The sequence below is a fragment of the Pseudorasbora parva genome, chromosome 4 (assembly GCF_024679245.1).
Source record: "Pseudorasbora parva isolate DD20220531a chromosome 4, ASM2467924v1, whole genome shotgun sequence".
In the NCBI taxonomy this organism is placed as follows: domain Eukaryota; kingdom Metazoa; phylum Chordata; class Actinopteri; order Cypriniformes; family Gobionidae; genus Pseudorasbora; species Pseudorasbora parva.
The window spans coordinates 17933024-17946006 of record NC_090175.1 but is presented as its reverse complement, the minus strand read 5'-3'; the positions used below and the strand labels follow the sequence as shown (position 1 = coordinate 17946006).

At 37.6% G+C, this 12983-nt stretch overlaps 1 protein-coding gene across 6 annotated transcripts in view; it reads left to right on the top strand.

The window, feature by feature from the left end:
- rnf24 (ring finger protein 24) overlaps positions 1-12983 on the top strand; it is a 46919-nt gene that overhangs the window by 15078 nt on the left and 18858 nt on the right. For all 6 annotated transcript variants that reach the window (XM_067441156.1, XM_067441152.1, XM_067441154.1 and 3 more), the window contains one exon: positions 7960-8109. In XM_067441156.1, coding sequence (XP_067297257.1) covers positions 7967-8109 — 143 coding nt within the window. In that variant the 5' untranslated portion in view covers positions 7960-7966. The remainder of the gene's footprint in view (positions 1-7959; positions 8110-12983) is intronic.

Here is a 12983-nt window from a genome sequence, read left to right as displayed (position 1 = left end):
CTGTGTTTTGGGCGTAAAGTGCAATAAACCAATCAAAGTCTCAGCTCCCATTCCCTTTTAAAGCCACTTTACATGGCGAAATTTGCAAGTGGTAAGACTGAACATATTATTAATATTTAAAAATGTTTGTGTGCTGCTGCGTGTCCCTGTTTGTGTTATAAGCAGAATGTACGCACATGATGCACCCACCTTATAGGCGCACATTACTAATGCGCCCTTTAAAGGTAGGATAGGTAGGAATTGGTTGAAAAAAATTTTTTTCCAAATTTGTTTAAACTTTCTTTATATATCAATAGATAATTAAAATGTAAGTACTCTGAAAAAGAAAGTATAAAAATTGAGTGTCTGTAGACCTCTCACGACTGTTTTAAAGACAGCTCATTATTTCCATTCACTCCACCTTCTCCCTTCTGGGCTTTTTCCAAAGCCACGCCCCCAAAACACATGAATGCGCCTCACCGGCCGCTCAGCTGGAAGACGCATTATTTACCTCAGACGAGCAGTGTGCATGTAGTGACATCATGTCAGAATCACATGTAATATAACATCAAACTTTATCAGTATGAATATAAACAAATATGATGTCTTTTAGTACTCACTATTAAGCTAGAATACTGATACTGGTAAAGTTTAAAATATATTCTTGTTTGATTTGGTAACGAGCTAGTTATATTTATAAGGCAAAGAAAATGAGTAGCATCATGTTTTTCCAATAACATCAGTTATACTGTAATGAAGATGAATTTCGTGTAAGATTCATAACATATACTGTGTTTTGCATGTAAGAGTTTCCATGATGAAAGCATTGTTTATTAGTTGTAGCTAAAGCTAACTTGGTTCTAAAAAAAAAAAGTTCCTGGATGCGGTGTACAAGCTTTTACATATGCCATTATTTTGCCTTGGTTTCTTGCCTCTTGAACTGCTCAGATCAAACGAGCGCGCGCATGTGGGCAGATCCTGTAGAGAAAGCGGTTGTCGCCATGGTAGTGAGAGAGAGTGTCAGTCGCCCAAGCCAATCATCGTTTCGTTTCGTCCCGAACGAAAACAATGAGTGGTGTTTATTGCAGATTAAAAAGTCTAGAGTCACTCGATTTTTATACTCTCCTTTTCAGAGTATTTACATTTTAATTATGTATTGACATATAAAGAAAGTTTAAACAAATTTGGACAAAAGTGTTTTAGATCAGTCCTACCTATCCCACCTTTAAATAACACAAAAATACTGCGCTATTACACCAGTATTTGGTTGGCCAATGGCACGTTGTTTTCAGTTGCCTCAAACCAGCGAAATGAAAATTGGACATGAAAATGATAACTGGGCTGAAACTAGCAAAAAAGGCACCCCTGAAAAAAATTCACAGCTTTGCCACAGAGGATGCTACAATGGACATTTGTATGAAATGTAATATTCTACAAGTCACTTTTCTCTTAGTTAAACTCATAGTGAAGCAATAATTAAAAATAATTTTGCTGTGCAAGTTAAAGTTAGTTAGCTACAGGGGTGTAAGTAATCAAGTAAAAATACTTTGATACTTTACTTAAGTATTTATTTTTTTGGGGGATCTGTACTTTACTTGAGTATATTTTATTTGCATCTACTTTTACTCTTACTCCACTACAATATTAAAGGCAAAGTTTACTTTTTACTCCAATACATTTCCCCATGCCCGCTCCAAGTATTAAGTATTTATTACACTTGATTTCCAAACCGGTCTGGTCGGTCATGGATGATCCAGTCGGGTATAGACTTGGAAAAGCTGACAAGTCAGGTTTGCAACACTAACGTTAGCTCAGTGTTTCCCCAACTTTTTTATTTTGCGGCACACAATTTACTATAAAAACATCAGTAACATTTTACAATACAGGTGCACTATTATAATTCATGCCTAACTAATGCACAGATAATCATGAGTTAATGTATTACTAATGAAGAACTAAACCATTTATTAATGATTACTGCATCAGCAACTAATGAACATTCTCTATGATTAATAGATTAAGTAATATATGAATTGCTATTAATTAAATATAACATCATTAATTCCCTAATAACATATTACATGAACTAATAATGTAAATTCATGTAGGCTATTCAAAGCCATGCATTCCGACTCTCAGTTGTCTGTTTAATTCATCATTAATCATAACAATTGGCAAAATTATAGTATGACTTTACTTGTTGAGGCACATGACTATTAACTAATTGTTACGTAATATGTCATTGTGGTTATGGCTTTTGAATTAATGTTGAATTAGTTAATAGTATCTTGCTCCTCATCTGTTTTATGGAGCTAATGTTATGGAACATGTCTATTTTAAGTTTAACCCCTATACTGCGTTAAGGTGCTTCATTGTCTCCTATTAATTGCAAATCTAACAAATTCTTAATTGCAGTATCTAATCTTATCATTTGTTCAATTAAAGCGTTGCATATCAGTCCGAAAAGATTTTATCTGCTTAATTATTGATATTTACAGTTAATTTGAATATTTACTTTTTACTTTCGGTACTTGAGTACGTTTTAAATCTGATACTTTTGTACTTTTACTCAAGTGATGTTTGAATGGAGGACTTTCTACTTTTACTGGGGTATTTTTTTATTTAGGTATATATACTTTCACTCGAGTATAACTTTTGAGTACTTTTACCACCTCTGGTTAGCTACCTGAATAATTTGTAGCAGAAAATGTATAATATTCAGATTGGCTAGCTACCTGAATAATATCATTCGTTTTAGATGGTCAGACATTTGAAGTTAACTAATTGCCACTGTATTCAGGTCTTAAAATAAAAGTTTCTTGGGTTGACTGCACAATACATTTCTAAACTCTGTGAATAAAACTTCTGGATCCTACGGTTGTAAATTCTAAACCCTGTACTACTTTTAAAGTTAGACGCCTCCTCAACTTTTCTCTTTTTACAGAACTCTGAAACTAAACTTTAGCATAATCCTGCTTTATGTAAAACCCCTGCCACCTTGATATATGTTGTGGTGGGTGCACTGAAAGCTTCACTATTAGCATTGGATAAATGTACCAATTGTGTTCTACTGGTGTGAATGATGACCAGACAGATACTTTTGACTTTGGCACAAGGCCTGCATTGACTTCAGCTGGGAGAATTCGATGTATGTGATGTACTCACTCCATTTTTCCCACTCTGCTGGTGGGCTGTGCTCTCTTGGGTGGTTAATCAGGCTTTTCCTCTGTTGTCTGGGATACTGTCAACATTTATATTATTCACAGTAGGTTTGGAATTGCGATTAGAGAACACACATAAATTGGAATATGACATTGTGCCCTAATATCTTATGTAATAATGCAAAGTAGATATTGTTTATAATGGGAGGCAATACAACAGACAAGAAAACTGCAACATTATGTACTAGCAATAAAATTGTTGTTTATTGATATCTTATGATATCTAAAGAAAATGCAAAGTTTATAATAGTACTAATATTATTAAAATAGATCATATACAGTTCTTCACACAAATACAATTTTGTTTTCAAGTAGCAATCATAGATATGTACTAGTGTTGTGAGAAAGTCGTCTTGTGGGAATAGATTTGTTTTCTTTAACAAGGGTCCTTCAAATGCTTTATTATAGTTCAAGTGTGCACCAGTTAGGCTATTAAGACAATTTTTTTGGACAATTCTCTCTCCTTGGTTTACCCTGAAGTTGAAAAAGGAAATAATGTAGATGGCAAATAGGGTAGGTTTTGTTGCATTGTTTTATTAAAACCAAAAAGTGCTTTACTATGGTACTTAAGTGCACGTGGCTCGCTGTAAACGAATCATTGTGTTAGTCGAACAAGCTTAAGAGCTTTCTTTTTATAACCCATTCGAGTATATTAAGGATTTTAAAATGCAAAAAATGAAGGGCCACTCCAGTATTACTCTGCGCTTCCTCTCAGCTCTGAGAGTGACTCGCGGTGCGGTGCACTACTGAAATGCTTTTCCTCCTCAGTGGAGGTAAAAATACCATTTGGCAGTGTTGTAACAGCAAGCTGAGCATTGCAGAATGACCTTGTCTGGTCAGTTTGGTGACATAATGGGAAGTAGGGGTGAAAAAGCACTTGATATTGCACCCTGTGGTATAGAAGATCTGAAAAAGAAGCTGTTTAGTTTTACTTCCCTTCTTTTTTGGTGGTAGCAATGGCCTGACAGACACTTCAAAAACTCCTTTTGTATTTTAGGTTGTTTTTCACAGCAGGACACTGGCTCCGGGATAACATTTGGTGTCTGAGACTCTCTTGCCCCGCAAAAGTCGGTTTGTGAAACTGTCACTCTGGTATACAAGGAGGTTTCCTTAGCAGTGCCCCTGTTGTGACCTCTCTGAGCTTTCCCACTTCTCACTTTTGAGAAGTTGACATGCTTTTAGACCATCTGACCGGCTTACTATACTGAAGATTCCCTTTGCAGACAAGGGTCATGAAAGTTACATAACTTTTTTACTTTGACCATCAAGAAGGAGACAGGAAGGAAAGATGTCTACTGCTCATTTAAGAAACATCTTCTTAGAATCACAAGATCACATTCGGGTAAAAAGCTGTGTGCGAGAGCCAGATATGTTTTAAATGGTTCTTTCTTTTTTCTTTGGTGGAACAAACTCCTACCGAAGCAAAATTGGACAAGGAAAGCCGCAGTGCAAACAATAAGTGCAGAAATTAGTTTGCAGAAGCATGAAACACTGTCGGATGGGAACAATACTATAACTGCACTCATTAAAAAATGTTATTAAGTGCAACGTAAAAAAAAGGAACATTGTATTTGAAATGGCAGCAGATATTTGCAATTACTGGATGAATTAAATTAAATTTTACTGATACCAAAAATGGTATTACAGCACAATATTTGAACTCATAAATTGCTTATTTTACTTTACGTCTTACTGTTTTTTTAGTGTCTAAGTGATACCTTTTCAACAATATATTACATGACTATCTGAACTTTATGATGCTTTTACCAATTCCTATTTGATTAGTATGACCATTTTTCATCACGTAAAGGGAAAGTATCAGCTACTGTATCGGTGACAACAAGCTGTTGATTATTAGTTATTGATATTAGTAACAGAATCTCAAAATCAAATTTATTTTTTTAACTCGAAAAACGTGTGTGTACTCAGTTTTCCCTCATTATGGTTGATAAACACAAACACAAATCTCACCTGGAATGCTGTTAGTGTTAACTGGGGTGAAAGTGATGTTGTAACAAATGCATACTTTGTCTCCTTGTCTCTGAGCGGCTCAGTGTAGCCTGACTTTGACCCTTCCTGAAATTGGAGGCAAACCAATTAGAAGTAGTTAAAACAGTTTTTGCTCACTTATTATCAGCCATGAATACCTTGTCTGATACTGGGAATACTGACATTTTAGCTGTCTTTTTGTTGATTCAGGTTAATGTATCATCAATCAGATACGATTGGTTGGTACAAATATGCACCTCAGTTATCAGAAAAATCTTTTGACATCAAACATTTGAACAGTAGTATATACTTTTTCTCATGGTATAAGTAGATACTTTGCCCAGTTCTGTTGCGTGGGCCGCATAATGACTGCAGTGAAGTCAAATATGTTACAGAGGCTGCTGTTTTGGGCCATATTTTGCAATTGGCAGAGCTTGTTAAAAGTTCTGTTCCTTTTGTGAAAATTTCTGTAAGCAAGTAATCATTCCGCAACATTAACACAAATTAATTCCTTTTCCCCTTAGTGCCAAATGACACTCAAAAGGTGGAAATATAATTGCCTGCAGCCAGTGGAGCCTCTCCCAGACTTGAAACCATTCAAAATGGCCAAACCCTCTATTTTTTGTTTTAATATGCATGTCCTTCCGGATTCTTTTCCATGTCCTGAACTTGTGAAGTTTTCCTAAGGACATGGATCATGGCATTTGAGGGCTGTGTGACATAAACCCGGGCCACTAGAGCTCAGCCGATTAATGCTTGTAAAGCAAGATAATGGAATTAAAAGAGCAGTGAACCGTATTTTGCCACAGAGGCAAAATGGCATCATGGACCCGACAGATACAAACCTCTACCAAACCAATAAAGTTACTGTTTACTAGTACATTCTGTATTGGTAAGAATGAGGGATGTTGTTATATCAATAACAGAGTGTGTGTATAGCCAGCTGGATATTGATTTTCTGTTGGGATATTTACCCTGATCTGCCAGAAAGTTTTGCATGGGTCAAGCTGTAATGGACACAGACAGAATAAGACCGGCAGAGACGGGGAATGGAAGTAAACAATCTGTTCATGGTCAGTAAGAATCTGGGTAAAAGTGGGAGCATTTCCGAACGTGTCAAAGGCCCTCACATTCAGACAGGTCCAGGATATCAAATGTTTATGGGGACAGTAAATCTGCTAGTATGTCTGTGAGAACAAAGTATGACGGATCACACCCAGCTGCATGTGCTGTTAAGTCACACAGCGGTTCTCTACCTCCCCCTTTGTTTACACACACAGTCTCACATGTGGCTTTACTCGAGTCTTATCTACTAAAGGCATGTCCAGACATGCCCGTTTTGGGGGGAGTAACATCCTAAATGTCCAGTGAGAACTCTCACTCTCACACACATAAGTAAACAAAGACCCCCACACACAAACATACACTCGTTTTAGTTTTTATGTAGTGGTGGGGATGTGCTGTTGAGCCCAGTTCCTAAATTAAGACTTTATGTTGTAAGTAGTAGACTATCCTACTATCTATTATCCATTATTTAGTTACTATACTTTGAGGCGTTTGCTAATTTGTTGGAAAAATCTTACTCTAAATGTATTATACTTTTATTTTATATTTTGTTTTCTAATATATTGAACACTTTTTAGGTTGACTGTACTCACGCCATTCATGAATTTAAGATTAAGAGACTTTTCTCTTTTGATTTATGACATAAATTACACACAGTCATACCGTAATGGGATTTTTTAACTATAAATTTAAACCAAATTCCATAGGGAGCCAATGGCAGATTAGCCTTCAAGTTTAGTTTGCAAACCATGTCTTTCCGGCATGCCTGAACAGCTCTATTGCAATGTAGCATTCCTTAAACTAACGGATAATTAGCACTACTAGGCAATTGGACGGCATTTTGAAGAAAGATCCTGATTATGTGTGCATTTGTTGGAAAGATCTTACTCTAAATGTAATATAATTTTATTTAATATTTTGTTTTCTAATACATGGAAAATAAAGTTTCCACACTCTAAAAAATGCTGGGTAAAAAAACAAAACAAGTTGGGTTGAAAATGGACAAACCCAGAAATTGGGTTGTGTGAATGGGTCCATTCACTGGGTTCGAATAACCACATTTCTGGGTTTGTCCATTGTCAACCCAACTTGGGTTGTTTCTAACCCAGCATTTTTTTAGAGTGCAAACAATTTTTAGGGTGACTGTACTCACACCATTCCGGAATTTAAAATTAAAAGGTTATTCATCTCTCTGTTTGCAATTTTAAGGGTTTATTTTGAGTATTTTTCCAGTCAGAAATGAATATATTAAATATTAAAAAAACATGCTCATAACAGAGAAAATCAAAGCTGCTCTGACTCTCAGTAGATTAGTTAACACTAATTTTCCACAGATAGACAGTGTGGGTATTGCTTAATGGCTCCTGCAGGACCAATGTTCTCAAGCTCTCACCGCTGGAATATTGCATGCACTGCCCAATGCACAATTTAAGGCATTAATGAGTTTATTCATTGGTCTATTGGGTACATAAGAAGGTGTTCTGGAAACAGTCCAGAAAACAAGCCAAGCAACATCAAATCACAGTCATATTGATAAGAGCATTCGCTTATACGTGTCTGCAGACAGGGTGATTATTTTCCTTTGGGTTTGAGTTGCACTAATGGGCATATAGTCTGCTAGCATTTGCACTAGCATTTAGTGTTGAGATCAATGAACCACTTTCTGATGTTTCTTTGTCTCTTTTCCCTCTTATTCTCTGACCAGGTTATCCATGACCTCAGATTTACAGCATTACACTTTCAGGATGCCGAATATAGGGTTTCAGAACCTTCCCCTCAATATCTACATTGTTGTCTTTGGGACAGCCATTTTCGTCTTCATCCTCAGTCTACTCTTCTGCTGCTACCTGATTCGGTAAGACCACCTGGCTCTTCTATTTGTGAGGCAGCAGAATGTGTTTCAACAAGCTGTAGAATGCCATACATTTGCTTGCATATCCTCTTCAGCCAGTTACAGGGTTTGAACGTCTTGATCAAATCCCTAAACATACTGGCTTCAAAGCGGAACTGTTGTAATTTAACACCTAACGCACATTTGAGTGTAATTTGCATCATGATTTGTTTGGAAATTCATGACAAATGCAATTAACCCAGTGTGCGCAAGTGGGTGTAGTTGGAACCTGTGGTGTAGGAGTCAGTATTGCCAACAGGAACAGACTACATCATAAAAGTCACAATTATACCACAAATATAAAAGTAAGTTATTTAGGAACCTCATGTGCTGACATCCAACTGCCTTAGATTATGTCACTAATGCTGTAACAAACCATTGTGCATCTAGGCAACTGTTAAATGCAGCACGCACAAAGGTAAAATAGAAAATGGAAGGGAGTTTAAAAGACTTCCGTGAGAGGATAGAGGAGAGCTGACAGATGGTGGTGGAACGGAGATGTCCTCTTTCATCTTCACACCGTGTCCATAGCATGAGAGGCAGCTTTTATCATCCTCACTTTGAAGACTGAACCAACTCTGAATTTCAGAGCCATACTTTAATTATTAGTGGTTGCTCAATAAAGAGAGGGATAAATGAGCAACTCCATTGAATTCCACAATATATACTGTAATTGGGATGTTCAATTTTAGTCTTAAAATTAGCCTTGTTAAGCCACGGGTTCCCTCAGGAATTTTGGATTTAGTTTTGGATTCACTGGGGTAAAGTAAGGTCTGCGGTTAACATTTACTTGAAGAGACTTTTCTGTTTTGATTTATGACATAAATTACGCACAGTCATACCGTAATGGGATTTTTTTAACTATAAATTTAAACCAAATTCCATAGGGAGCCAATGGCAGATTAGCCTTCAAGGTTGGTCTGCAAACCATGTCTTTCCGGCATGCCTGAACAGCTCTATTGCAATGTAGCATTCCTTAAAATAACGGATATTTAGGACTACAAGGCAACTGTACGGCATTTTGAAGAAAGATCTTGATTACTTGTGTCTGAAATGGTTTCTTTACTTTTGATAGTTTGTATGTGCGTGAAGAGTGAGAAGGTCACACAGCACAGTTTGGAGAAGCTAAGAGAGCTACTGACTTGAATAATCTGAAATGAAACTAAAACCCACCATCACAAGCTCCCCCTGCATGGATTTGGCTTGAAGTTTCCATGTAGATGGATGTAAAGCTTTTTGTTTGCACATTAAATGAATCCAAAGCAGCTTAATTGCACAATCACGAATCAATGCATTTTCGACATTAAAGACACAACTGTACATTGTATCACCAACTTCCTTTATGGACTAAGTGAACTCTACAGCATCTGCTCAATAAAATGAAGGACATTGATTAACTTTTCAAGTGAGAATGGACCTGGTAATGATAAAACTGACCACTGATGCTTTACAGCTTAAGAAACTATCCATTCTTCATCAGCTACGGAGCTGCTGTTATCCAGTCAAATTTGCCATGTGACTATTCTTGGCAGCAGAGATACTGTAGCTTTAATGTGTAATTGAAACATGTAGCATCTCTTACTTAAGTCGGTGAGAACCAGCAGCTCTCATTCAAATTCAGCCTAACCAGTGGGGGAGATGGTAAGTTCCTTCACATTTATTATATACTAGTTATGTTTTATTTGACTTTGCCTCCCCCTTAAAGGTGCCAAAAATGGAGGTAAAAATATCCAAAAAATGACCTACACGCATCAAAAGAATGAGAAGAAATAAGGGCGATGATGTGATTAAAAAAATGTCAAGTTATAGTCCTGCAGAGATATCAACCTTAATTAGCAGTAGCATTACTAGCCCCGGCCCGACAGGTATCGTAATACCAGTCTCGGCCATGGGAGGTGGTATGCGGGCAACATAACCACCAGCCAACCTGCAAATACACTAATAACTCGCACGGCTTGTGGGCGTACTTGAACCTGATGTCAATCGTGTGGAAAGTACAGCCCACTACTTCATTTCAGTTCAGGGAAGAGAGCGGACAGATGGCCGAAGCCCTTGGCCCCTTAAATGTATCTGATATGATAATAGCTGCTTTACCTGACCGGAAAAAGCGGAAACGGACTGTGTCCCGTCCCGTCCCGTCATAATAAAAGTCCCGGTACTCGCGAGCCGTGTTTTTTATAACAATCGCTCCAGCGGCTGTGCTCAGCCCCACAACACTCGGTCCTGCTCTGCTTTACACTACAGTAACGTTAATAACCGCATCCATGAACATGATTTCTGCCCGAGTCCTATTTTCCACCGGCTGTGAGGTGAAGACCACATGCTGCGCTAACACCTGGCGTCATCAAAATACGCCTTTGTGTAGAATAGGCGACCTCTAGTGGACGGAAAGTTGCATAGTGCACCTTTAAAGGGTTAGTTCACCCAAAAATTTTAATTCTGTCAATAATTACCTACCTTAATGTCGTTTGACACCTGTAAGACCTCCGTTCATCTTCGGAATCACAGTTTAAGGTATTTTGTATTTAGTCCGAGAGCTTTCTGTTCTTCTGTTCCTCCATTGAATGTATGTAAGGTATGCAGTCCTTTTCCAGAAAGGTAATAAAAACATCATCAGAGTAGTCCATATGTGAAATCAGTGGGTTAGTTAGAATCTCTTGAAAATACATTTTGGTCCAAAAATAACAAAAACTATGACTTTATTCAGCATTGTCTTCTCTTCTATGTTTGTGTTCAATCCGCAAACAAAGATCCGAACTGTTATGAATCAGTGTATTGATTCATGATTCGGATTGCGTGTCAAACTGCTGAAATCACATGACATGACATGACAAAACACACAATCTGAATTCTGACTCGATACGCTGATTCGTAACTATTCAAATCTTTGTTTTGGGTATACTTAAACTGTGATTCCGAAGATGAACAGAGGTCTTACGGGTGTTAAACGACATTAGGGTAAGTAATTATTGACAGAATTTTCATTTTTGGGTGAACTAACCCTTTAATGTATTTTCAAATGTGTAAATGAATTGGTAACCTTTTACAGTCTTATATTATTAATCTTAATGAAAATGAAAACACTGGTTTATTGAATGAAAAACTCTCAGATTACCAAGTCATCTATAAAAGAGTTTGCCTTTAGCCCAGATAACAGACTTCTAAAGATGTGGTCTCCCTTACATTAGATCACAAATATTCATGGATTCCTCATTGAATTAACCAGCAAATATGTGTTATGCCCCCATTACAAAACCGCATAGGCCTACAATTGCACTGAAAACTATTTGGAGACTTAAACACTTAAAAAATCATTAACATCATTACATTACAAAACAATATTGTTTTAAATAACTGCACATGCACACTTTTCACATTCAGCATTTCACAAAGGTATGTTAGGTACAGTACTGTCACTGTACATCTGAAAACCAGTCCTGAAATATTTATACATTACACCAGCAATTGCAATTTCAGCAAATACCAAAATAGTAGGCTACCATTCTACCTAGCTGCATTTTTCATTATATTTTTAGCTTGCTATTTTTCACCTTCACGTGTACCTTCAGCATAACTGAAACAATATGCAAGGGCCTAGAGTGCTTATTCATAGCTTTTTACATCATTTAAAAATTGCTTTTGACAAGCTGGAGACGTCCCTACTGAGAAGACCAACATATGCTTTTGGATGCTGGTCTGTGAGGTCTGTGAGCTTGTGTCCCCGACAGGTTTCTCATTAGACTAGTTCAGCCAAAAATTTCGCTTTTGTCATTCATAACATATAAGGTAGGGCGTAGGGGTACGGATGTAAGTTGTGTGGGTTTTGAAATCATCCAAGTGACTAAATGATGGCAGAATTTTCCTTTGCGAGTGAAACTAATCCTCTAGCTAACTTAGCCAACTAGTTTTGGCTATAGTCCACCAGCTAGACAAGCATGAAGTTGGTCTTTCCAGCACGGATTTTAGTTTAGAAGATCGAGATTAAAAGGATGATGGTCTTTGCAGATGGTCCCTTGACCTCTTTAGTTGTCGAATCAAACCGTTATTTTATCGTGAACATTAAAGACTTAAATCAAGGACCACCAGATTGTAGAGTCGTGAGACCGTGTGGACATTCAATGTGGAAGATGAGGGAGTCGTGAGCTCGAGTGGACCTGTGAAGGACGTCGTGATTCAGAGCAAACACACGCGGCCGCACGTAGCAGCCATGCGCCAGCTCCGACACACAAATGTGAAATGCCCCTGTGACTGGCAAACACACACTTTTAGAAGAAAAGGGGTGGGTGGGTGAGTGTTTGTCTGGCACAGTCATCCTCATGGGAAGGCAATCGAAATTCACACACACGTCTGAGATTGAGCACTCAGTGTGACATGTTAATAGCTGCACCGTTATATTACGATGCAGGATATGGTCACAAGGTGGTTTTCAACCTGATGAATTGTAATACCTGCCTAATGGTGTGTTAAAAAATCATGACTGCCTGTAGTTTGTCAAACAACAGTTAATCTTGACCTGGCCCGACTCAGGAACTAGACTGAAACTATTTTTGGCCTTGATTGTGCAACACAATATCTTCGTGTGCAATCCCTTCACAGGATAATCTATTTTTGCTTTTTTTATAAACGTGCGCTAGACTGACGTGTCGTACTCGTGTATTTTGCAGCATCGTACACATGACGCGCCATTTTAAAAATACAGTGCTTAAAGCCACAATATGTAATTTTTTTTAGCAGGTAGAGGTGGCTTATTGAAAGAAAAGCCGTGGATTGCTGACGCCTTGATTTCACAGCTTGTATTATGCCACTTTTTCCGGTCATGCATATGTGGGGAAACGCAG